Consider the following 23,631-nt stretch of genomic DNA (forward strand, 5'->3'; position numbering starts at 1 on the left):
TTCCGATCAGGCTTCATTTTAATATCCGAAACACACAATTCCCTTTACCTAGAGGTTCGTTGATCCAAAAATGAAATTCGGAATAACGAACCTTCGGAATAATGAGCCTTCGGACGAATGAGCCTTCAGAGTAACAAACTTTTGCAATAACGAAATGTAACCCCCTTCCCACATACCGACGCACACCCGAACCGATACCACATTCTTTCCTGATGAAACGATTTCCCAATGTTGATAAATAAGACATAATGGACCGTATGCAGAAAAGCAGCATCTGCCCGCACGCAAGCTCCACTCCGAATTCATAATTATACAAATCTGCCAAACAAACTCATCAAATTCAAAGCTGCTGATAAAATCAATATCAACGTTTATGCCAGCAACAGCTTACTAGCTATCCCTCCCCACGCGCAGCTAAAAAACACATACGCAAAAAACTGACATAATAAACACATTCTTCCATCACACACACACACACACACACACACATACGCACAAACGGACACTGAATTATCATGTGCACGCGCACATACACACTTCCTTGAAACCTCACCATGACTTTTTACATGGCATGTTTGCATGGATGTAGCCATGTAAGTTATGTGTTAGTATTTCAATGATTATGTCCAGAACGATATTACCCAGCAAAATGTGCTTCGAGGGCGGGCGACAATCCGTGTAGGGGGCGACAATCTGTGCCGCCAACGCCCGTCACGGATTCTCACCCCGAGCAGGAGGCGACAATCTGTGTAGGGGCGACAATCCATGTCGCAACATCCCCCTCATGATCAGTATAAGGGGCAGAATCTCCAGCAAGTTGGGTATGCGAAACACTATGGCCACCAATATTGGCAGGTGCCAATTTGGTGGGGAAAAAGAAATGGTTTATTTATGGAAGTTAGTCGCTATTGTGCGAAGAGAAACCCAAAATGTTTGCTTTGGTATACCCAAAATGTCCAACTAACACAGCTGTGAGAAAAGGTTAAGGGATTCGTCTCCCATATGCCGCTGCAGGTTGAAGTCAAGTGTATATCAAATAAATCAAATAACATGTCCAAATAAGAATTTCCAAGGCTTGGAGAGAATCAGAAAATCAATTAAGAGGCATCAGAAGAGGCACGTCCGACCGCCTTGACCGCCTGGAGTGGGGAGTGTTAAGGCCGTGTCACACCTTTCCGGGCAAGCTATACGCGGGCTTCTGGCGAGGAGAGAGTTTCCATTCAGCACGTAGAAGATTTTCCATGGGCGCTCGACAAGAATGTGTGCAATTTTCGCGCTTGTTTCTCACCTATAGACGCGTGCTACTTAGCTTCTACTTGCGTGCATTCCATGTTACCTGCGTGAGGGCTTTGAAACTGATCCGTTTTCTGTTACGAGCGACTTATGGGTACTGAGAAGTACCTGCGTCGGAGTTGCCTGCGAGGTGCTGCCGGTAAGGGTCTCCTACTGGTGTTCTGCGTGTACCTCTGCGAGCGAACCCCCACGACTCACTCGGAACAAGTTTTGAGCATGCTCAAGGCCTTGTCATACCCTATCTGGGGAAGTTTTGCGGCTTGACTTGCGGGGAAACAAATTTACTACCCGGAGTTCTCCGCAGTTGGTCCGCACCTGACAGTACCTAGCGCGTGTCTCGCCTGTGGATGCCCGGAGGTGCTCACGCAAGTCTGATTTAACCGCAGCCAAGTTTTGAGCATGACCAAAACTTTTTCCGGGTGAGTCGCGGGGATGCCCGGAGAGGTCCAAGCAGAACGCCAGTAGGAGGCCCTTGCAGCACTTCGCAGGCAACTCCCATGCAGGCCTCTTCGCAGTCCCCGTATGCAGCCAAGATAATGACATTCCGTGGGACTTCTGCCATTCCTTCAGAGGAATTCCTTCACTGAGTGTGTCAGCCCCCACGCGACTGGTACAAAGGTCACACAGATACCCGCAAGTAGAATTTAAGTAGAACGCGTCCAGCAAGTAAGACACATGCTCTGACTCCCCCGAATCCTTGTTCACCCTCAGAAATTTCCGGTATGCTGGAAAATCCCTACACGCAACAAGCCTGCATAGCTTGCCCGGAAAGGTGTGACAGGGCCTAAACATGGTTGCAGGTAAAAAGATTTGAGTGCACACCTCCGGGTGACTACGGGTGAGATACGTGGTAGGTACTGTCATGTGCGGCTCATTCCGGGGACCTCCGGGTAGTATTGTTCTTCATAAGTCACACGCAAGGCTTGCCCGGAAAGGTGTGACCACGGCCTTTAGTCTTGTATCCAGGACAGGGCAGCACCAGCTGCCGGAGCAAGCTCCTCAAGCCTACCTGCCTGGGAATTTCCGCAGGTGGCAGTCTTCCACTATGTGACTCAGCAGCGTTTATAGGGCTCACACCTGTAATGGTGTCCCAGAATGTCCCAGACCCCTTCACAACTTCGTACCAAACATACCAATATAAATGAAGAAAAAACTAATTAAAAATCAATAATGCAGTTTGTCAAAAAATGAATAGCTGCAGATATTGAGTATGAATTCCTCTATACAAACTGCATTTTGGTTGGAAGATGAAAGCTTTTCTCATGGGATTTGAAGGGACTGTGTTTCATTCGATGCATATCTAACCCCAATACAAAAAATTAGTGATTTTTGAGTGAAAAGAACTCGTAGTCTGGCTTTGCGGATCATTGGACTGATTTTAAGATGAAGAACCGACCCTGGAAATTTGATGGATGAAAGGGTACATCTCACCTAACCAGGTTAGTGAAGCTGAAACACCTCATTTCTCCCAGCTACTTTACAACATTTTTTTTTTTTTTTTTTGGAATTTTAACAGGTCTCTATGGGGAATTATTTACCCGTGTGAGCACACAAGTCAACGAGAAGTATCCATCCCATACAAGTTCTGCTGGTTTATGTTGATCTATTCTGTCAAATCTCTCCCCTCCCACCCCTTCCCCATCCCGGCCTTCCCCCTATATCCCCCTACCCATTCCTCTACCCCCCCCCCACTCTTTTTAACTACAATTTGCTTTCCTAATATGTTCTTGTGGTACTCGATAGATCTTCGTTTTTTTTTTTTTGGCTACCACTGAAACAGCTCAAAATAGGCCTACATAAAGTTAATATGTTTGATAAAACAAAGTCTTTTACAGTACTTTGTATAACTCGGCAACTTTGGTATTGCCGTACTAGAATTTTTATGGAATTTTTGCTGGGGGAATACACATATTCGACATTGTTAGATAAACTTTTTCTTCTGCAAAAGATGGCGCTCAGAATTGTTTTTAACCTTCATATCCGAGCACATACTTACAAGCTGTTTCTTGAACACAAAATTCTGAAAATAAAAGAGTTGTATTTGTTTCAACTTGTTCAATTTATGTTTAATTACAACTGCAACCATCTACCCAAAATATTTCATTCTTTATTTCACCGTTACAGCCACGTATATAATTATCCCACGAGACAATCTAAAGAATTTCATCTTCCCTTAGTGAGAACTGTACACACTCAAAATACATTTGTTTATACCGGACCCAGATTTTGGAATGGCTTAGATAATGATCGAAAAGAATCTGTGAAGTTAATTGCATTTAAGTACAAACTTACAAAATACTTGTTTTCTATACATAGGCCTACCAGTTAATTCTGTTTAATGAAAAAAAAAAGTCATGTTTCACTTGTCCTTGAGATTTTGTAGTGTGTCCACAGACCTTTTACATCCCTCTCCTTGACCTTTGCCTTCTCTATTCTTCCCTGCTCCTCTTTCCTCGTTCTTCGTTGTCCAGTATATCTGTCTGAGTGCATTTCCTCACTTTCTTTTATTTCTGTGTTTTTTTGCTGTTATTGTTGTTGTTGTTGTTGTCGTTATATTTGTTTTTGTTTTTTTTTTGTTTTTTGTGGCCAATTGCATATCTTCCTTTCCGTTCAGTTTTCCTGGCATATAATCTGGCCCCATAGTGTCAGTGCCAAAAATGTGATCTGTTATATAGTTTATATGTTTGCATTCTAAAATCCTAGTAAGTATTGTTCATAGTATCAGCATCATTATATCAATGAGTAAATGTACAATAGTATAGAAGAATTTAAAATGAATATATTTTATTGGTATAACAAATTGGTGCTGTTTTTATTTTGTTCCAGTGTTCCACATCTTACGAGCTTGGCTTTTTTAATGGAACACTGTTTTCCATCATTGTGATTATTTACTATTTCTGTTGCCATGGCAAAGTGCATTGTTTCTTTTTTATGACATCATTCGTGCATATACTTTATATTCTATGTGAAAAAAAAAAGATACTTTATCAGACGAGTGTAAGAAAAATGACAAAAAAATGAATCACTTTGGATTATGTCAAGCTTTTCTTTTCTTTTTGATAATGTAAATAAATAAACTATTGAATTGAATTGAATAAGGTGATGATGACACCCCCTTTCTCAAGGATAACTGCCTGCGTCTATGTATTCATCTCATAAATAACTAATCAATACTAGCTGCAAGATTTATTTTTGAAGAAAAAGAAAAACCCAAAGGGCATCATTTTCAAAAGTGTCCATTTGAGAAGTTTACAACCCTTCATTGTTCAATTTCTCATATGATATAGGGGCAAATATCATCAAAAACACATTAGGCCTATGATGTTAAAAACTCAATTGAGAAATGTGACCCAGGATGGCGGTACACCTATCCAACGCGAAGCCGAGTATCACAAGGTCAGGAGCGCTCCAGGGTTGTACTTCATGAGACTATGGTGAAAACTGGCATATGATTTAATATGTCAACGTTTCTTTTTTCTGTTTTAATCACGGAGAAAAGAGTATCAAATTATAGTTCCCCCCCCCCCCCCCCCCGCTACATTCAAATCAAAAGCATTATCCTCTCACACTAGGTTAACTATACACAGCCTAACTGTGACTATACACAGCCCAGTGGCTGTAAGTAGCGACACAGCGTCTGGTCGGGCTAACACTAGTTGTAATAATAATAATGATAATAATAATAATAATGATAATAATAATAATAATAATAATAATAATAATAATAGTAATAATAATAATAATAATAATAATAATAATAATAATAATAATAATAATAATAATAATAATAATAATTCATAATAATAATTGCATTTATATGGCGCTTCATACATGGTGTTTAAGCGCACTTGTGCTATTCATACAAAAAAGAATAGAAAACACAATAACATTAACAAAACGAGCATATTAACAGTACAAAAGAAGAAGAAAAAGAAGAAGAAAAAAATACATAAAATGATGATACAATAATTAATAACTGACTGTACAGGTATCGAGCTATCAAAGATTTGTGGTCCATTGTTATAGTGGATAGAATTGTATTGTAGCCGAGTTGTTTGACTCCTTATTGACGGGTGTAAACCTAGCTTGTATTCTCTTTGGTGTAAACACGTACAGTACTGTTACAAGGCTACGATGCTGGTAATCCTGGCATGCACCCAGTCGCTATCTAGTCCGGCTACTAAGGCCTACTGGGTGTGTACGTGCAAATGTTAGTGTGATTATCACAGGGCGGTGGCTACTAGCTCGTTTTAATAGTGGCAGAGATTATTGAGAAAGAGCTTGGACAGGAGGCACATATATCAGATCCTTCCGCAGATTGATAAAGATAAGGTAGGTTCTTCTTTCTGCGATAAAATACGTTGCTTGCCAGTCAATGTGCAGGTGATTATATTTGCACAATTGCCACAAAACAGGCAATCGGTTGGGGCCTAGTTCTGATACTTCATTGATAATGATTAATAGCACCAGCGACCAACAGCGCCCCGGGGTTAATGGTAATGGTACAGGCACGTTTGCCTTCTCCTAATGTTAGATTGGTAATGGTGGGCTACACGCCACAAACTGTACGACAGCTCTACGTCGTTAGTGCACGTAAAAATAACTACCGGTAACGATACAAGTAGCTGTAAACAACAGTAGGGGTCCTAAATAAAAGTAACGTTAATCATGTTAATTAGAAACCTCGAACCCCAAGTTTATCATGTTTATATGGTAGGCCTATTGCCATCTATCATGGATCTATGGCCGATGGGTTTAAATCCCACTCCATCCAGCTCCATGCTCAGCCAGGATTGCAGGTTTGGTTTGGTTGACTAGCCAGCTAACGTCACTGCTCTGTCGTCATTCATCCTACATATAGCTCGTTAACCGGGCAAGTGCCAGTACCACTCCAGCTACCAGGTAACGTTAGGCCTATGTGTTGTATTGATGTTTTTGGGCCCTTTCACTATCAGTAGGACTAGATTCTAATACAGTTGAACCTCTATTATCCGGCCTCCCTTTATCCGGATCTCTCTAGATCTATTATCCGGACACAATCTCGCCGTGATTTTTTTATCTTTTGTAATAATTACGGGAGGAAAGGGGGATTCCCAACGGATACATTTCTTAATAATTATTTAGGTAAATCATCCCAAGAATTTATAAAAGAAAATGATTTCATTCTTGCAAACACGAACCTCTATTTCAGGGTCTGTTACTGAGTGTAACAATGAAAAGGTTGCAGTATAAACATTACTACATGTGGTACTATACAATGGGCTACATCAGTACATGTACATGTGTGTATATATATGTAGACTCTACATGTATAAAGCATTGAGTCTCCCGTATCCGGCCAAATCCCTTATCCAGACGAGCCCCGGTCCCGACTCGTCCGGATACGAGAGGTTCAACTGTATTATATGTTCTGCCTCTCGCGTACTCAGTAGAGTTTCTATGGTATCACACCTTGAGAATAAAAAGTCATTTGTATCCATGTTCTTGTTTCTGGGAATCTTGATTTCTATGCTAATTTTTAAATATTTTTTAACTTTGTTGTCCCCCTTTTTTTTTTCTCATTAAAACTTTCAGCAGCTGTAGGTGAATCTCAACCATGTCTGACGAGAAGTCAGCTGAAGAGTCCAAGCCAGAGGCTGCTGCTGCTGCCAGCGAAGCGGAGAGTCTGCCAGCACCCAGCAGTACTGGCGCAGAGCCAACACAAGAGGGAGCCGCAGTGCCGCCTCCCGACGCACCAGCCACAGACGCAGCAGCCTCCGCCCAACCATCCGCGGCCTCGACCTCCGAAGGGGCAGCTGCCAAAGTTCCCGCGCTCCAGGGTGCGTTGGATGCATTCCGCGAGACAAACCAGACAGCATTTGTCGTGGGACACACGGGGGAGTGCGGAAAGGCGCTCGTGCAGGAGTTGGCGCGGACCAAGATCTTTAGCAAAGTGTTTCTGATTGGCCGGCGGGAAGTGACACTAGAGGGCGATGTTTACAAGGACTTCGCTGTAGTGAGTACATAATGGTAATGTAAAGCGTCATAAAGTATTGTACAGTGGACTCCCACATGGTGTTGAATAATTATAATGAAGTCGTCGGGACAAGCAGTTTCCTTACGTTATTTCAAAATTTCATTATAACCAAACAAATAATGAAATAGTGCATCTATAGAGTTGATAATGTTGCAGCCTGAATTTTTACTTCGCTATAACCGAAATTTCGTTATGACCTTGTCCATTATGATGGGAGTGCACTGTGCATGCTGGACCAGGTGTTCTATAGTTGGGGCTGAAATGTATGAAATTTATTATTAAATGTCTTTGAACTGAACAAAAACTTGGTGATAATGTCACATTTTCCAAAGACTTTTCTTCAGGACTTTTTTTTTTTTTCAGTATTCTTTAATGTGGCTATTTGTACAGATTGGAGATATTAAAATTTTCCTAACTTACTCTGTTATTCTCACGAGGGTTTAATTTTGGCTAATTTCACAAATCACAGTTGGCGCATATTTAGCAACATACAAGAATGTTGCAATGCGGTACGTTAATACAATGCACTCCCGTTATAACAAACACGGTTATAACAAAATTCCGGTTACAACGAAGTAAGAATTCAGGCCGCAAGATTATCCACTCTATGTATTTCTATTGTCTATTTGTTCGGTTATAACGAAATTTCGATATAACGAAAGAAAACCGCCGGTCCCAAGGACTTTGTTTTAACGGGAGTCCACTGTACTACATTTACGATAGCGTTGTGTCAATTCCCGAAAAATGTCTGTGACCTCATCATTGGCGAAAATATATGTGTGCGAAAATACCAGCTTGTGCAGTAGATGGAGTATAACAACATTTGCCTTTAAAAGCACTCAAGAGAGCACAGTCCTCTGCCAACACAAGCAGCTCAGTTCTACCCATTCACACATGCTCAAAAATCACCCTGGTTGATTATTTTCTAGTGTAATCAAGAAGCCATTCCATTCTGCTACATGTATGTCTCACTACCTTATCAGCAGCTTACTCCATGCTGCATCTGAGCGTGTGCTGAGTGTGAATATAATGCACACCTCAAATACACGCAGCTTGAAGTCCCTTGCGTTGTCACCATTTGTCAATGATAATCCGTCAAAAAAATTAGGCAAAGTATCCGGGTTCCACACGGTGAAGTTATCCAGATCACTACCAAACTTTTATCATCTCTTGTGTCATTATAAAATTTTCCTGCAAGTGTCATTCAAATCTGTTCACAATTTTTTTTTTTTTTTTTTTTTTTTTTTTGGGGGGGGGGGGTTATTTTACAAAAAGACACCCAGACAGACCAACTGACACGGGTAAATATGCAACCTCCTTGGCAAAGGTTAAAGGTACCCTACCGATCCATTCATTCACCAAATGTGAGGCATGAGTTATTGCTATGTGAAATTCCATTCTCATTGGTTTGGTTTTGTCGTTGCTATCATTTAAAGTCGAGTCTGTATGTGAGAATGTGTGTGCATGGAGGTGGATGTTATGGGATTTAAAGGTTTGGGGGAGAGGCAAGGGAGATTTAGAGGGAGATGAATATTGAGGAGGGGAGGGTTCTTGTTATCATTCTTTGATTTCATTCAATATAGTTCTGATTTATTGCTATTATATATTCACTGAATTAATTCAAACAGCTGTATGAGTTGAGTTTTTTGTGTAACAATGGACATAAAACATGTTTGATTTGTTATTTGCCCTGAATGAACAATTTGAGCAAAAGGGCTCATTTACTTTTGTGTGATTGTATGATATTGGTAAAGTAAAAAAAAAAAAAAAAAAGAAAATAGGAAAACAAATGTGTATAGAAGCGCTTATTTACAGAGGGGGCTATATCCATTGTTAATGAAAATTGAGTTATTAGCATCACTGCACAAAATTCCATTTAAATTAGTTACAGTGAAAATTTCAACTCCAGACAACCTTTTGAATCTAATAGAAATTATTGCAAAATTAGATTTAGATTTTCCATGCACTTGTGTACAAATTCTCACAAACAAACCAATTTTTCTCTCAAGCATTAAAAGTGGATCTGGCCCCTTTTGCAAATAAACTCTTCATATGCATGTAGATGAAGGTGAACATTGACACTCATGACATCATAATGGCAGCATAGTGACATCACTCCTGACCGTATGATGTCACTGATATTATCTGAACAGGAGCAGAAGGTTGTAGACTTCGACAATCTGGACGCGTCGGCAGATGTCTTCAAGGGACCGACGGTTGGTTACTGTTGCCTAGGAACGACCCGGGGCAAGGCGGGAAAGGTAACTGTTACTGTAAAAGTGGATATTTTAGCGCGAGTAATTTTTCGCCCTCAGTAGGGTAAGAAGAGTTTCGTGTGTTTAAATAATTCCACGGAATCGAGACATCAACTACCGGCACATGTGGCAAGCAAAAAAATTTGCATTCTTTTATTTGCGCGCTAGTTTCGGGTTGCGCGAAATGCGCAAAAATTTCCGCTTTTACAGTATTGTACGACAGTGCGCAAACTACATTCGGCTTCATGTCCCTGTTTCATTCCGCTCTGCAATTCTAATCTCTCTAAAAAAATAATAAAAAAATAAAAAATCCTCACAATTAGTTTGCTTTGACCCATCAACAAGATTGTGTGAAAAATTCTGCCTCTAGCAGTCAGTAGTCTTTTCCACAGGCTTCTCCAATCATAAGGGTTAATATTTGTCATTTTCTATGCCACTACACAGAGCAGAGGAGATTGACCTTTGTGCCTCTGTTCACGTCTGATTGGATTGGATTTATGGTCTCTATGGCATTCTGTCTTTTTGCAATTCCATCATTTCTTTTTTTTTTCAAGCAAGCTCATAAACATTGTATTACAAACATTGCACAGCATGGTTCTTCTGTAAAATTTTGATATTTTCCGCTATACATCTTTGATAATATTGCATGCGTTTTATTGTGATTTTCATACAGAACAATTGCCGAAAATAAGCACAAAGTTGGATTGTATGGCGACCAATACATGTAGATACAGTGTAGACAATTTAACATACAATGTTGCTGCTGTCGTGCCAAAGTTACACTGGGAAGATAACCCAAGACAAGCATCTAAAAAGTGATGACACATCATTTGATCCTGTGACAGTTGCTCCTGTCTTATTTTTTCCAATTAAGGTTTAGGGTTGCCATACAGTTTTATGATAAGTTTGATGTGAAGATTAGGATTAGTGGTAGGGTTATGTTTGTGGTAGTTTATGCCCCAGTCACATAGATATCCCAAACCACCCTGGACCACCCCGGATCTGATCTGGGGTGATCCAGGGAGAGATCCGTTTTGAAGCCGGGAAGCCAACACGGCAACTTTTGGAGGTCAAAAACATCCGGCGTCATCCGGGGACTTCCGTGTTGGCAGAGCAATCCGGGATGGTCCGTGTGGCTGCCGTGTAGCTGCCGTGTTGATCCTTGTAGATGCCGTGTTGGTCCGTGTAGACGCCGCGCTCTTCTGGCCTTATCCGTGTAGCTGCTGTGATGATGCCATGTGTACAGTCGTATCATCGCTCGTCGACGCTCCATCGAGGTCGAAACTATCCCGGAACTCCCCGGATCATCATGTAGATACTTGAGAATCCGTGTTCATATTTGACTGGGGCATTAGTTTGGCTTAGTGTGCAGATATTTCTTGGGAGCCATTGTCACAAGAGCAAAATCATGTCATGGAACCTTAAAGAGCATTTTACATAGTACTAGGAAGAAAGTCTTAGATAAAGTAAAAGAAAATACATGTTAGTAATTTTGTAATCCTTTTGTCTTTTCTTTTAGATTGATTTTCATCTCTAACCTACATGTATTGCTCATCTCTGTTCCACATGAATAAAAGAGGGTTGAGGGGGCACCATTGTTCACTACAGGTGGGGTGAATGTGGACCATTTCATTTTGGCATCAAAATATGAAGCCGAAGCTAGAATGTTGCGAAAAAAGTTTCACCAAAAAAAAAAGAAACTGCTGTGCGTTGTAATAATGTTTAAACGGCACATGGTGATTTCACGTACCAACTTCCTCCGAATTTTTGTCGTGGTTGCGTGGAAAATTTGTGAAAACTTTTGTACATGTTTCACACTCCTGTTGGTATCAGTTTGTGATCAGCCAGTGTTAACAATCACGCTCTTGCACTGCTCTTGCGCCCTCTACAGGCTGGATTTGTCAAAGTGGACCACGACTATGTGATGAAAGTCGGGGAGCTGGCAAAACAAAATGGCTGCCATCAGTATCATTTGATCTCGTCAACAGGTGCTAATAAAGACAGCAGCCTTCTGTACCCAAAGGTCAAGGTGAGTATGAAGAATTAGTGAGGTCTTTATACACCTCCAGAAATTTCCTCCAACTTAAAGGTGTATACCACATACAAAGAAGTTCCAAATGTATGTATCGTGAAATAAGGGTTTTTCTCAATTTTGTCTGCCTTCTGTAAGGGGCCATTCACAGTTATCAACATTTTCACAAGCGTACATGTGGGGAGGGGGTCAACACCCGGCGTACGCTTTCCAATTTCGAAAAATGTCGATCCACATTCTCGCGCCCATCCCGTCTGATCACGGTCTCTCGTCTTGCTCATGCGCGCTAGTATGCCCGCGCGCCCACAATGCAAGAAGTAGGACACAAATACGCGCGTGGAAACAAAGTCAAAGATGGTGGACAATAGAACTAGTGACCTGGAAAATCTTACGAAATTCCTTCTTAAGCGAGGGTGCATTGTGCACAAAAATCCCGTTAACACATACATGAATTTATAAATGCCTTTGTGTTCGTGAATGAGGACCGTAAACGAGCAGATGCCGTGTTGGAAGGTCGAAAGTTGTGGTGGACTGCGTCTGCTGAATGTGCTCTCTTCACCAAAGTTCTTGACAAAGCCCTGCTAGGAATGCTGAAGATGGAGCGTGTTAAAAATCAGAGGGGGACGATTAGCCCCTGGGCGCTCCTTGTACACAGTTATACTGTGGCTGAACGCTTTGCGTTCGGCTGTGTTTCGCAGTTAGGGGACGATCAAATCGTTCTTCCAAGTCAAAAAAATCAATGTTTTTCTTCGTACACTTTAAAGGTCTAGTTTACCTTTTGGAGCAGTGATTTAAAAAATGTTCAAGATATCACATTTGATACATATGTGTAGGTCAGTTGTATCACAAAACATCCTACCATATAAAAGTTTTGCAATAAAGCCTAAAATATAAGGAGATATCGCTATTTTTCACATTAAACCATAACTGTAGACGGTTTAATCTGGAAACATTTTTATTATAACTATTGTTTACATTTTGTATATTTAACAATACTTAACATCGATTATACTGGTTCAAATTTTTACATTGGTTGTTTCTACCCTTAACTCACATGTTAGAACTTTTTTAAAGCACTAATGCTGGATTTTTGTTTTATCTGCAAATGGTAAATTATGCCTTTATTGGGGAAGGGGGGTTATTGAAAAGTGTATGGTTTGTACACTTGTGAAAATGTTGATAATTGTGAACGACCCCTAAGCTCGCAACTGCTGATCTACATTTTTAACAAATATACAGGAAAAAAGAAACCAGCGGGAATCAAACCTGTTAAATATCTACTGCTTTCCAGGCAGTGACACTACCACTAGGCTACACGTGGCTGCAGACAGCGACACGATGAACATGGAACAAATACCCAAGCTCCGAAATTCTTACATTTTTCTGTTAATCTGTTACAAGCATTATATATCATAATGACAACATGTCTATACGGTAACAACATTACTTTATGCTTTCCTTGTGCAGTCATTGTAGACAAATTTGACTGCATATCATATTTATGATATTCACAGTTTACATGTCATTGTATCTAATCATTTTATACATTTATACCTTTTGCTAATTTGGTGATTTATTGAAGTCTTACGATACAAATACTGCATACGCCATATATTTCGCGAGTCTAAATTTTCGCGAATCGGGAATTCTTGACGATTTCACGAGTGATTAAATTCACGATCGTGGAGTCCTGTCCTGAACAGAGAAGAGTACACACATACGTCACATTCACATAGGGATTAGAGTCAATATTTTCACAAGTGTTTAATTTCGCGAATAGCACCTGACTCGCGAAAATAAAAAATACAGTATTTTGCCATTGTGTATATACATCGTAGGCCTACCCCGTACATCTCATCATGCTTTGCTACCTACATTATTCCTTTTGCTGTAAAAGACAGGGGTGAAACATGTGCTCTGTTCTGTATTTAAAAGAAAAAGAAAATGAAATCTGGTTTTAAAGGGGATATACTGTAAAACACAATATATTTGCGGCATGAAATTTTCGCAAATTGCCACTGGCATTCAATGCATTTGTGTAGGTAAGAACTTTCACATGCATTTTAATTTCGTGAATCTTGGCTCTCGCAAAATTCGTGAAATTGAAATGCACGCAAACACTCCTCGATTTACAGTAGCATAAGTTGAGAAGGGGATTTGTGAGATACTTAGAGACCATTTATATGGAATATTCAAGAGCATACAAGTTTAATGGGCATAAAAACTTTATATGACAAAAATCGGCTTTGAAAAGGCTGAACTATCCAAAAACAAAGCAAAAAAAAAAAAAAAGTGGGCTGAACAAAGGTGGAGCCCACCTTTTATTATAAGGACCTCTTTGTTTTTGTTATTAAATAGCTCTGCCATTTCAAAACCAATTTCAGAAATAAACTCTTAATTCCTTTTAGAATTGCATGCACTTTGTTATTTCAGAAAACTGGTTTCTAATTATCTTGCAAAAAGTGAAAATCTGATTTCCCAACTCGCCCAAAACTATACCACCCCTTTAATTTCAATTGAATGTAAATTTCTTTTTTTTTTTTTTTTTTACACAGGGACAAGTGGAGGCAGAGACTGCTGATCTTGGTTTTGAAAAATACAGCATTTACAGACCGGGGTGAGGATGACACTACCATTTTTGTAGCTGTCCAAAGAAATATTTTCATTTTATATTATTGATCTACTGCTTGTGATATCCATTATAGCTACTGTAAAAGTGGAAATTTTCGCATTGTTGAAATTTTTGTGCAACCAGAAACCAGCACAGAGATAAAAGGATGCAAAAATTTTTGATTGCTATATCATGTTCCAGTAGTTCACGTCGTGATTTCACGAAATCAAAAACATGTGAAACTCATCTTACCCCGCCAAGCGCAACAAAGAGAAAAGAAAAAAAAAAAAATCTCACGAAAATATCTATTATTTCAGTATTCAACTAAAAAGTCACATATTGAACTTTGCGTGTCGCTCAAATAACACTCAATTGAACTTTGCATACTCCTGCAATGTATGTGCTTTGTTGTGTTTCATTAAGATATAAAATACATTTAACCCTATTCTAACTGGGCTATTTGAGACCAAGTTTTTACAGGGGCGTCAATTTGACCCCCCCCCCCCCCCCCCCCTTTCAGATCTCGGCCACCGATCGCACAATAGCCGCGGAATTTTGCCTAAAGATAGAGCTGGATGTCAACTACAAGATTACATGGTCATACAATAGAAAAATATTTCCTTTCTATTTTCAATAAATTAATTATGCAAATTTGTGCATGAAATCATATTTTCACCTATAACTCCATAAAAAAGACTGAAGGATTGCTAAATATTTGTGTCAGAATTCCTCAAGACATATCAAACAATTTTCATGTAAAGAGATAGAGCAATCAAAATCAATTTGTTTTGTTTTTTATTGTCATGTGAATTTCTTATGTATTTTCTTGTTTTTTCGCCAAAATTTGTTGCAGGCACCTTTTCAGACTTATCTACACTAGAATTGATTAATTTCAATGGTTAAAAGTTGAAATAATCTAATTTATATCAATTGAACCAAAAAACACAATTTGCATTGGATTTGCACACGATATCATGAATTTGAGCTGTTTTCGAGTTGACATGCATATGCAAAACATTACGTAACTTCAGAACAGTGTACCCGGACGTCGCAAGTTTGGTCTCACAATTTGCGGGAGACTTCAATGAAAAAAGTCGTGAAACGACGCTGCAAAATCTTTGCGCGTTGCGGAATCGTGGCGCGAAACGTCGAGGGGGGGGGGGTGGTCAATTTGACCCCCCCAGTTAGAATAGGGTTAAGGTAAGGAAACACAAGTTTATCCTACTGAAGTCGAGTTATAAAGTACCAGGGAATAGACCAGTTCATAATTCCACTTTGCGCATGAGCAGAAAAAGGTTATTTGTACCAACAGGCATTTTGGTTTATTAATTCACTCAGATAAGCATCTGTGATGCGATGATTATTCATGTGATCCTTATCTAAATAGTGCTTGCCAGGACACCCACCTGACAGCAAGAATGGTTGTTAATACATTCAATACAAAGCAATGAAATGGATGCCTGCTGAAATGTCATTTGTCAAACTGTTCCCTGGACCCCGTTTACAGTGCGGGGCTGGGCCACGGCTCGGCTGCGGCCGAGCCCGCCTTCATTTCAGTGTAAACGCGCAAAGGCCAAAATGCGGGGTCAAAATTGGCCGCGCATTTGGCCACGCTCTGGAGGTGGTCTTTTCTCAGTGTAAACGCAAACTGAGCCAAATGCGCGGTCAATTTTAGTCTGGCTTCCAGACCCTCTGGCCGTACTATTTCGCTTTTCAGGATATTGACCCCCTCAACGTCCAAAACTAGTATAGTTTAAGGTGGTTTTGTCCTGCAAAGGATTTTTCCTTCGGCAAAGGCCTTTGCCCGAACGGCGATTTTGTTGCCACGGAATCCATTTGGCAAAGGGTCTGAAAACCAGACTATACCAAATTGCTTTTGTTTACAAGCAGAGTGCCACTACGACAAAGTCTTGAAAGGTTTGAATTAAAAGCGCGGCCGAGCCCGGCAGTGTAAACGGACAAAATTGCGGGGCTTGGACCCGCAATTGAGGCTGGGCTCGGCCGTGGCTCGGCCCAGCCCCGCACTGTTAAAGAGGTCCTGGTCTGCAAGTAACAAGTTCATTCGTTGGACGTGAATTCCATGAACTGTTACAGCTGGCAAACTTATGCATTATGCCGCTTAAATGAAAACGAGTGAAGTGCCTATACCAACTGAAAAAAAAGAAAGGTCATTTGTACCAATGAGTACATGAGCTAATTGCAATGAGGCCCATTTTCTCTTCCCTATATTTCTTTATTTTCTTCCGTAGTCACTTCTTGAAATCATGTTTTAATGTCTGTTTGGTCATTTTTTTTTTCATCGTTTCCTTGTATTGTTTGTTTATTTGTTTCTCATTGCAAAAAAAGACCAGAAAATACAATCATTATTGTTACTAATTATAATACACTGTGTGACTGCCTGCCATAGTTTTGTTTGTCATCTCTGTTATCTTTCTGTGCTTTCAAACTCAAGTTTGTATTCATTTGTATGCTGGTTATTCTTGCATTTGTCTGTTCTCTTGTTTGTGTGTTTGTCTTATTTCTTCCTGACCCTGATTTGTTGATTGGCTGTGTTTTTAATTTCTTAGTCCACTTTGATATTCATTCATCATTCTTTACATACATTGTATACATGTGCAATGTCCATCCAAACAAATTTGTGCACATCTTGATTCTTCTATTTAGCAGCATGGTGCTTTGGAGACGAACGATGAAATGTCAGTCCTGGGAATATCCTGACGTTGCATATCAAGAAAACAAGTGTCTTTGAAGCAAAAATTTCACATTTGCTTGTTTGCTGCTCTTACTACTTTTCTTCATTCTCTGCTGCAGGGGCGGATCAAGAAATTCCAAAAGGGGGGCGTCCAAAATATTTCTGGTGCCACTTCAGGGTTTCATCGGCTGACAAGCAAAAAACAAAACACACACAAAAGAAACCCTTCAGCGAGCAATTTTGTCAATTTCTCAGTGACTTCTGCACCCCCTTTAATTTTTTCATTTTTATTTCTTTTGTAAAAAAAAAAAATTGGGGGGTGCACGCCAGCCCCCCCCCCCCCCCCCCCGAATCCACTTACAATGTATGGCTTATGTTTTGTCTCTGAATGTTTGTCTGTTTGTTTTGCTGAAAAAATTCTATTTTTTTCTTTACCTACCCCAGACTGCTGATGTGTAAGCGCAAGGAGTTCCGTTTCGGGGAGTGGATAGCGCAAGGTCTGATGAAGCCAGTTGACTATCTCTCACCCGGCAGCGCCACCAATACGGTGGTGTCTGTAGGTCAGGCCATGATTGCCCGCACGGTGAAGCCAGCTGAGGAGTCAAAGGTCATACTCGGCGGCAAGGACATCTACCGAGCGTCGCAGGAAGTAACCGGGTAGACCGTTTTCTAAGCGGCCAAGCGCCACCCATCAGCGACAATCTTGAGTACCGATTCGAGACCGTGATGAATCAACTCGTTCGATATTTCATGCCGAAAGCCTGTCCTCTTGTGTTCAAGCTCTGAAGAGATTGGTGATTCACTATTCTTCCTTGAGATGACGTTGTAATAACTCTCTTTAAAGCTTGAAACCAGTTCAGTTGTGTAGAGCCGCCCTGTCTTTCACTCCACACCACCTGACATAGTTTATGCATGAAATAATGACCACATGCATGCAATATAACAAAATATTGCCCATTTTAAAGGGACCAATAGGCAGCATGACTACTTTTTTCCAGTTTTCTATGGATTACTTCCTCCGTGTTCTTGTCACCACATAATATGAAAGTCTCCATAATTGTTTACCTGATGTGGAAAGGCGTGAAATCTCTGAAATCACTGCCACACTGAGCAGGATTTATTAGAAGTCAAAAGATGAAGGTGTTTGGTGTTTGGTGTTTGATACTTGGCAAGTTTGTTTTCACTGACACTACACTACAGAGTTATTGCTGCAGTATGAGGTGTAAACTTCCTCTTCCATTTCCATGTCATTTCTTCCATGTTTTTACTATAAAGACACCACATTTCTTTGATTCGGTGTTAGACGTGGTGTAGACATCTTTAGTACTCTTCTGTACTGAGAGACAATTTTGTCTCTCAATACTGTGTAAGGAATTGATATCTCTTTCCATTCCAAATTTTCCTGTGTAATTGCCAGATGTAGATACACACAGGCTACACTGAGTTGATTCTGCAGCCATTCGACATTTACAAAGTGTCGGTGTAGGGTGTTGTGTGTAAGTAGGATAGAAATATTAATTCTTTCTTTGTCCGTACATACATATTCTTAATGTCATTAGTTGCCATACCCACCAGTGTTGATTTTGGGGTTTCCTTTTTCAGTTTTCATCCAGTGGAATGGTGTTGAAGCTGTTTTTACGGTACTGCCACAAATCTTTGTGTAAGTGAACCTTTAGCGAATTTCAAGGGGAGCCAAGAGTCACAAAAGTAAAATGTAATCAAATGTTTTTGTCTACGCAGTGCATTGAGTGCTAGCAAAATGTGGTCTGTGTAAATATTATGCTTTGTAAATTTGTGGCATATTTGTAAAACATGGTGGAGTTAAAAATTGCTGTGGAGCGATCTTGTTGTAAAGAGGTTGGATACAATAGAACCCTCATATAGCAAGGTGATTTTCTTAGTCCCAACTCTAGTAAGAAACCTGATATAAAGATATTCCCTGAACTCATCCCCAGATAAGCTACTGTGTCAAAGTCAAGTATGGAAAGCTGGAGGGAACTAGGCTTAAAGATAAGATATGTACTATATAGATCAAAAGTCTTCACAGTTCCCCTGTGTGTGTGTGTGTGTGTGTGTGTGCACTTTATAATACCTAAGGTGGAAAACGAGGACACACACATGAACTTTACATTTAAACCGAGGACACACAGAGAACTGAGGACATCCTCGGTTGGCAGGCCATTCCAAACGGTCTGCTTTTGAATGTAGGAGTACATGTTTGTAGGTCCTCGATTAGCATTACAATGTATTGTAATAAGTCCTCGGTTGGATGGTAATCTACGAATGAGTCCTCGGTTGACAAGATTTCTACATACACACAGGTCCTCTGTTATGTGGTAAAATTCTTGTGGGTAAAACAGGTCCTCGGTGTTCACAATAGACGCGTATTTGTTTGTGTGGGTGTGTGTTGTTTGTCCCAATAGTACAAAGTCTGTCATGTTTTTGTCATTAATTCAGCAGTACGAATTTGAATTCACGCGTGCAATGCTGTTAATAATGTGATATCCAGTACATATGTTTGAAGTAATGTTCGTAGGAAAGCATCAATTTCACAAATATATGTTTTATTGCATTGATCAGATTTACAAGAAAATATGACTCCAGGGCAGCTATCTGTCCCTGCTGAAATAATGTGTTGCAGTTTGATTTGCATAGTACAACATTGCATGCAGATGTATTGAAAGTTTTGCTTTATTGTCTCATAGCAAATATCAGAGAAATCAAGTCCTCCGGACTGAAATAATAAAAATATTAATGGAAGAAAAATATCTATTTCAGAAATATATTCTGCCATATATCAATAAGATTTGATTCATAAGTTTCAAAGGCAATAATAATTCTAATATGTTCATGCTAAAAGTAATCTGCTGTCGTTTGCTTTTTGTAATTATAACATGGCATTGGCGAGCGTTTATTACGTATGGATTGTATTTCAAATGTTGTAGTCCAATTTGTTTGACAGCTGTGTGTAGATCATACTCTCCATGTGTTTTCTCATGTTTGCATGCAAAAAAAAAAAGTTTCAGTCTGTGTAATATAGGATACCTTAAAGGAAGAATCCACTCCATTTCAATTTGAACATTGATTAAAAAAAAAAAAAGCAATGTAGCCACCATTTCATGTTCAGAGAGTGAAGGATGACAAAAACACACAAAATTCCAAAGGCTTGTGGGATATGAATCCCTTTACAAACATACAATTGTACACTGTACATTCCCAAGTTAATCACTTTAGTCATCTAGGAGTAAATTCAACTAAACAGATCATTGAAGTTATTGAAATTAGACATAGTATGGGACTTTGAGGAATATCATTTCCCAGTATAAAAGTGATATCAGTCACAAACATTCCTGCCGTACTTTGGCAAAAGGAAGCAAGTGACATACCATCAGAATTTGAGTTATTGATGTTTTCATAATTCACATGAGCTCTTCTTTCATGCCAAATTTCATGCAGAAACACTCATCCTACTAAGAGATATGTTAGATAAGACATCATGATAATCCATTGACGTCAGTGTAAATGACCAACACATTTTGCTCTTTTACGAGAAATGTCACTTTTGTCACTTGCTTCCTTTTGCCAAAGTAGGGCAGATTACTTGCCGTTGTGGTTGCTATGATAGTCAGCAAACTTAGCATTCGTGGCAGGTGTAATATGGAAGCGTGTATATCTAGAAATGTGGCAGAGGTCTTTCAGTATCAAGTAAGAGCTTCTGTCTGTGTGTGTTTTCCATTGACTTCAGAACTTCTGTTCTTCAATAAGCATGGAGATTTTAAACTGTACATAGTTTCCTGTTAGTAATATCATAATAATGAAAATAGTCATGACAGCAAGAAAAAAAAAATAGCACTGTTGAAGTATGTGAATGTCATTCTTCTTCCCAACAAAGAAAATTTATGAGACTTTATAGTAGTGGTATCAAATTATTCATTGTTTAGCTGATTTTACCATGAAAGAGAATTGTGAACTATATTTCATAGGTATTTTCATGGAATGTGGTTTGTTTATTTGTCTTAATCTTCCAAACTCTGTGATGTAAACTGCGACCAAAGAAATGCAATAAACTATGGAGAAAAAAAAAATGACAATCAATATCAGGTTTAATCTTGGAGTTAAAAGTGATAGGAGATAGTTGCGGCAAACTTTCATCAACGAAGTGGAATGTACTGAGAAATTTGGTTACAACGAGACCACCGATTATTAATACCTCCTTAAAAACTGGTAGTCCAGTTCATTCCTTACAATGAAAGGTAGACTGTACTATCATCAGTGCCATCCAGGAACAAGCGAGAGATGCCACGCTATGAGGGCAAAGCATTTTTTTTTTTCTTCCGTTGTTTGTGTTTATGGTTCACTTGGAAGGTAGTCAATTTCAGCTTGGTTCTCGCTTGGAAGGTACTGCATTTCATCCTGGTCAACTATTTTCAAGCGAAGGAAAATATTTAGTGCTACATTTTTGACGAGCGTTCATTCATAAACGCGATTATTTCTGCTATAAGGGAGACGTACGAAATGAACAATGCTGCAATTTGTTCGTACTTGTAAAGTCTACCAACAAATTAGTCAATATCATGGTTATACTTCTTGAGAAGAAAGCTCGTATGTTTGATTTTGTTCTTTTCAGTGGTGGAGATTGATATAATATAGTAATGTATCTTCCAAAACACGTACAGTAGTATAAGTTTGTAATCATCAGTCTTCTACTTATCGATTCCATAATAAAGTCGATGTCACTTGTATCTTGTAGCGTTATTTCAATTTGTGTTGTATTTTGCGTGTGACAAAGGTATCTGTAAAATATTTCTTTGTCTTATCGAAACTAAAATTTCGAATCGTCGTGTTACGAACGAGTGCCTGAAATTTATACATTCTGTGTTGATATGAATGGATCAAAAGGCATTGATAGTGTTCACTGTGCATATTTACCTTTCTACGTATAAACATACATACACACAGACACACACATATATGAATATACTATATATAGATATGTGTGTGGGTTTTGTTTTTGTTTGTTTGTTTGTTTGTTTTTCCTTACACGACTCAAAAGTGAGAATATACATAAAAATGTTAGAAAATTGTTGTACCCCGTATTTAGGCTTTAAAGGTATTAGCCCACATTTGTAAACCTGCAGCAATTGGTCTCATAGTTAGCATGGAGTTTGGGTATGATTGCAGTAACACCTGTGCAAAATTTCGTTCCAATTAGTCCATTACTTTCATAAAAATAAATGAAAATGCACCGTAATCCGTATGCATGCGTATAGCGCTCGTTAGCTCCGGTCCACGTACGTGTTACATGTACAATGTACGTAGCTATAGCCCGCGCTCGTAATTCGATTTTGGTTGACCCGGTTTGAAAATTGATTTTAAAACGATGATTTTCTCTCTTTTATCGAATGGTATAGACAAAGAGCGACAGGTGAGGTACAGTATGTTACTGTTATAACTTGTTCTTGAAGTCATATTGGACCTGTTTTATGCAGCTTTGATTTTCGTGGGTTTGCAAATGTGGGCTAGTACCTTTAAGTCTCTGTAAAGTGATACAACAATGATATTGAATTATTGCTTTGTAGTTTCAAAAATCCTATAGTATATGTATGTATGTATATATATATATATATATATATATATATATATATATATATACTTGTTCGCTGTCTTTTTTTTTTCGACATGTTTGTTAATTTACAGATCAGCAGTTGCTATCTTAACAAAATTAATTTGTAGAGGAAGTCAAATTGAAGAAACTCACACCTGAACCTTCACCCCTCTGAATAATAGCTTTCTTTCAATATATACATAATGTACCGGTGAAAAGGAGGAACAGTGAGGAATAATGATGTCAAAGATACGCACCGATTTCTCCTTCCCTTCTCATATCTCACAATATATATATATATATATATATATATATATATATATATATATATATATATATATATATATAATTATATATTTATTCATCTATTTATTTTTTATTCATTCATTTATTCATTTTACATATTGATAAGTACAGTAGATGCCACATGGTAAGGGAACAAAATGGCCCTGTTGCTCAGATCCCTCTCCTATATAGGCCTATTTGATACTGTACGTCTTTGTTCGTTCATAACATATTGTAAGTCTGTTTTAATGTTATTCCGCGACTGCCGACAAGAAAATGCCAGATACAGGGAGCATCCTTATTAGAAAGACACTAATACTTTGATAATACGATGTGTTATGATTCTTGGTAAATAGCCTTTATCTGGAGAGGAAAACAATGATATTGCAATATGATGAGCAGACATATAGTATGAATATGCAAATCACCTTGTGAGAGGGTGTTCTTGTACTACCGCATTACATAACGAGCTCCCATTTCGTATACCTGACAATCATAATGGTGGTTTCTCACTGTTTTAGGATAGCCGAAAAATATGAGCGAAGGCGTACAATTTGTGAATTACCTTGTTGTATAGGGGTTTTCTCTTATATTCGTCTGCGTCATAACGGCCTTCTATTTTATCGTGAAATAGCAGTTTCTCAAGATGTCAGGATACAAGAGCAAAATTAATAAATCAAATGAGCAAAAATCTAATGATGAATTTGCAAATTCGTTTCTTGTGATATAAGATGGTCCTCTTCATTATTGGACCTCGTATAGGGCTACTGACATTTCACTGTATCATGAAATAATGAGGTAAGTCTCTATGATATACTACTAAATGTAGTAGTATAATGCCT

At 39.0% G+C, this 23,631-nt stretch overlaps 1 protein-coding gene across 1 annotated transcript; it reads left to right on the forward strand.

The window, feature by feature from the left end:
- Window positions 1-6,874: 6,874 nt before the first annotated feature.
- LOC140226536 (oxidoreductase HTATIP2-like) lies at window positions 6,875-21,641 on the forward strand. The gene is made up of 5 exons (XM_072306986.1): window positions 6,875-7,288; window positions 9,463-9,570; window positions 11,456-11,593; window positions 14,152-14,213; window positions 17,344-21,641. Exons 1-5 carry the CDS (start codon window positions 6,890-6,892, stop codon window positions 17,558-17,560), a joined length of 924 nt encoding a protein of 307 aa, XP_072163087.1. The 5' UTR covers window positions 6,875-6,889; the 3' UTR covers window positions 17,561-21,641.
- Window positions 21,642-23,631: the final 1,990 nt, after the last annotated feature.

Source organism: Diadema setosum, chromosome 3, assembly GCF_964275005.1.
Source record: "Diadema setosum chromosome 3, eeDiaSeto1, whole genome shotgun sequence".
Classification (NCBI taxonomy): domain Eukaryota; kingdom Metazoa; phylum Echinodermata; class Echinoidea; order Diadematoida; family Diadematidae; genus Diadema; species Diadema setosum.

What these genes read in the sequence shown, in the direction of transcription:
- LOC140226536 (XM_072306986.1), top strand. Translation starts at nt 6,890, where the DNA reads ATGTCTGACGAGAAGTCAGCTGAAGAGTCCAAGCCAGAGGCTGCTGCT. An exon ending in CCCGGGGCAAGGCGGGAAAG is followed by an intron (nt 9,571 to 11,455) that starts GTAACTGTTACT and finishes CGCCCTCTACAG; the next exon opens with GCTGGATTTGTCAAAGTGGA. An exon ending in TACAGCATTTACAGACCGGG is followed by an intron (nt 14,214 to 17,343) that starts GTGAGGATGACA and finishes TACCTACCCCAG; the next exon opens with ACTGCTGATGTGTAAGCGCA.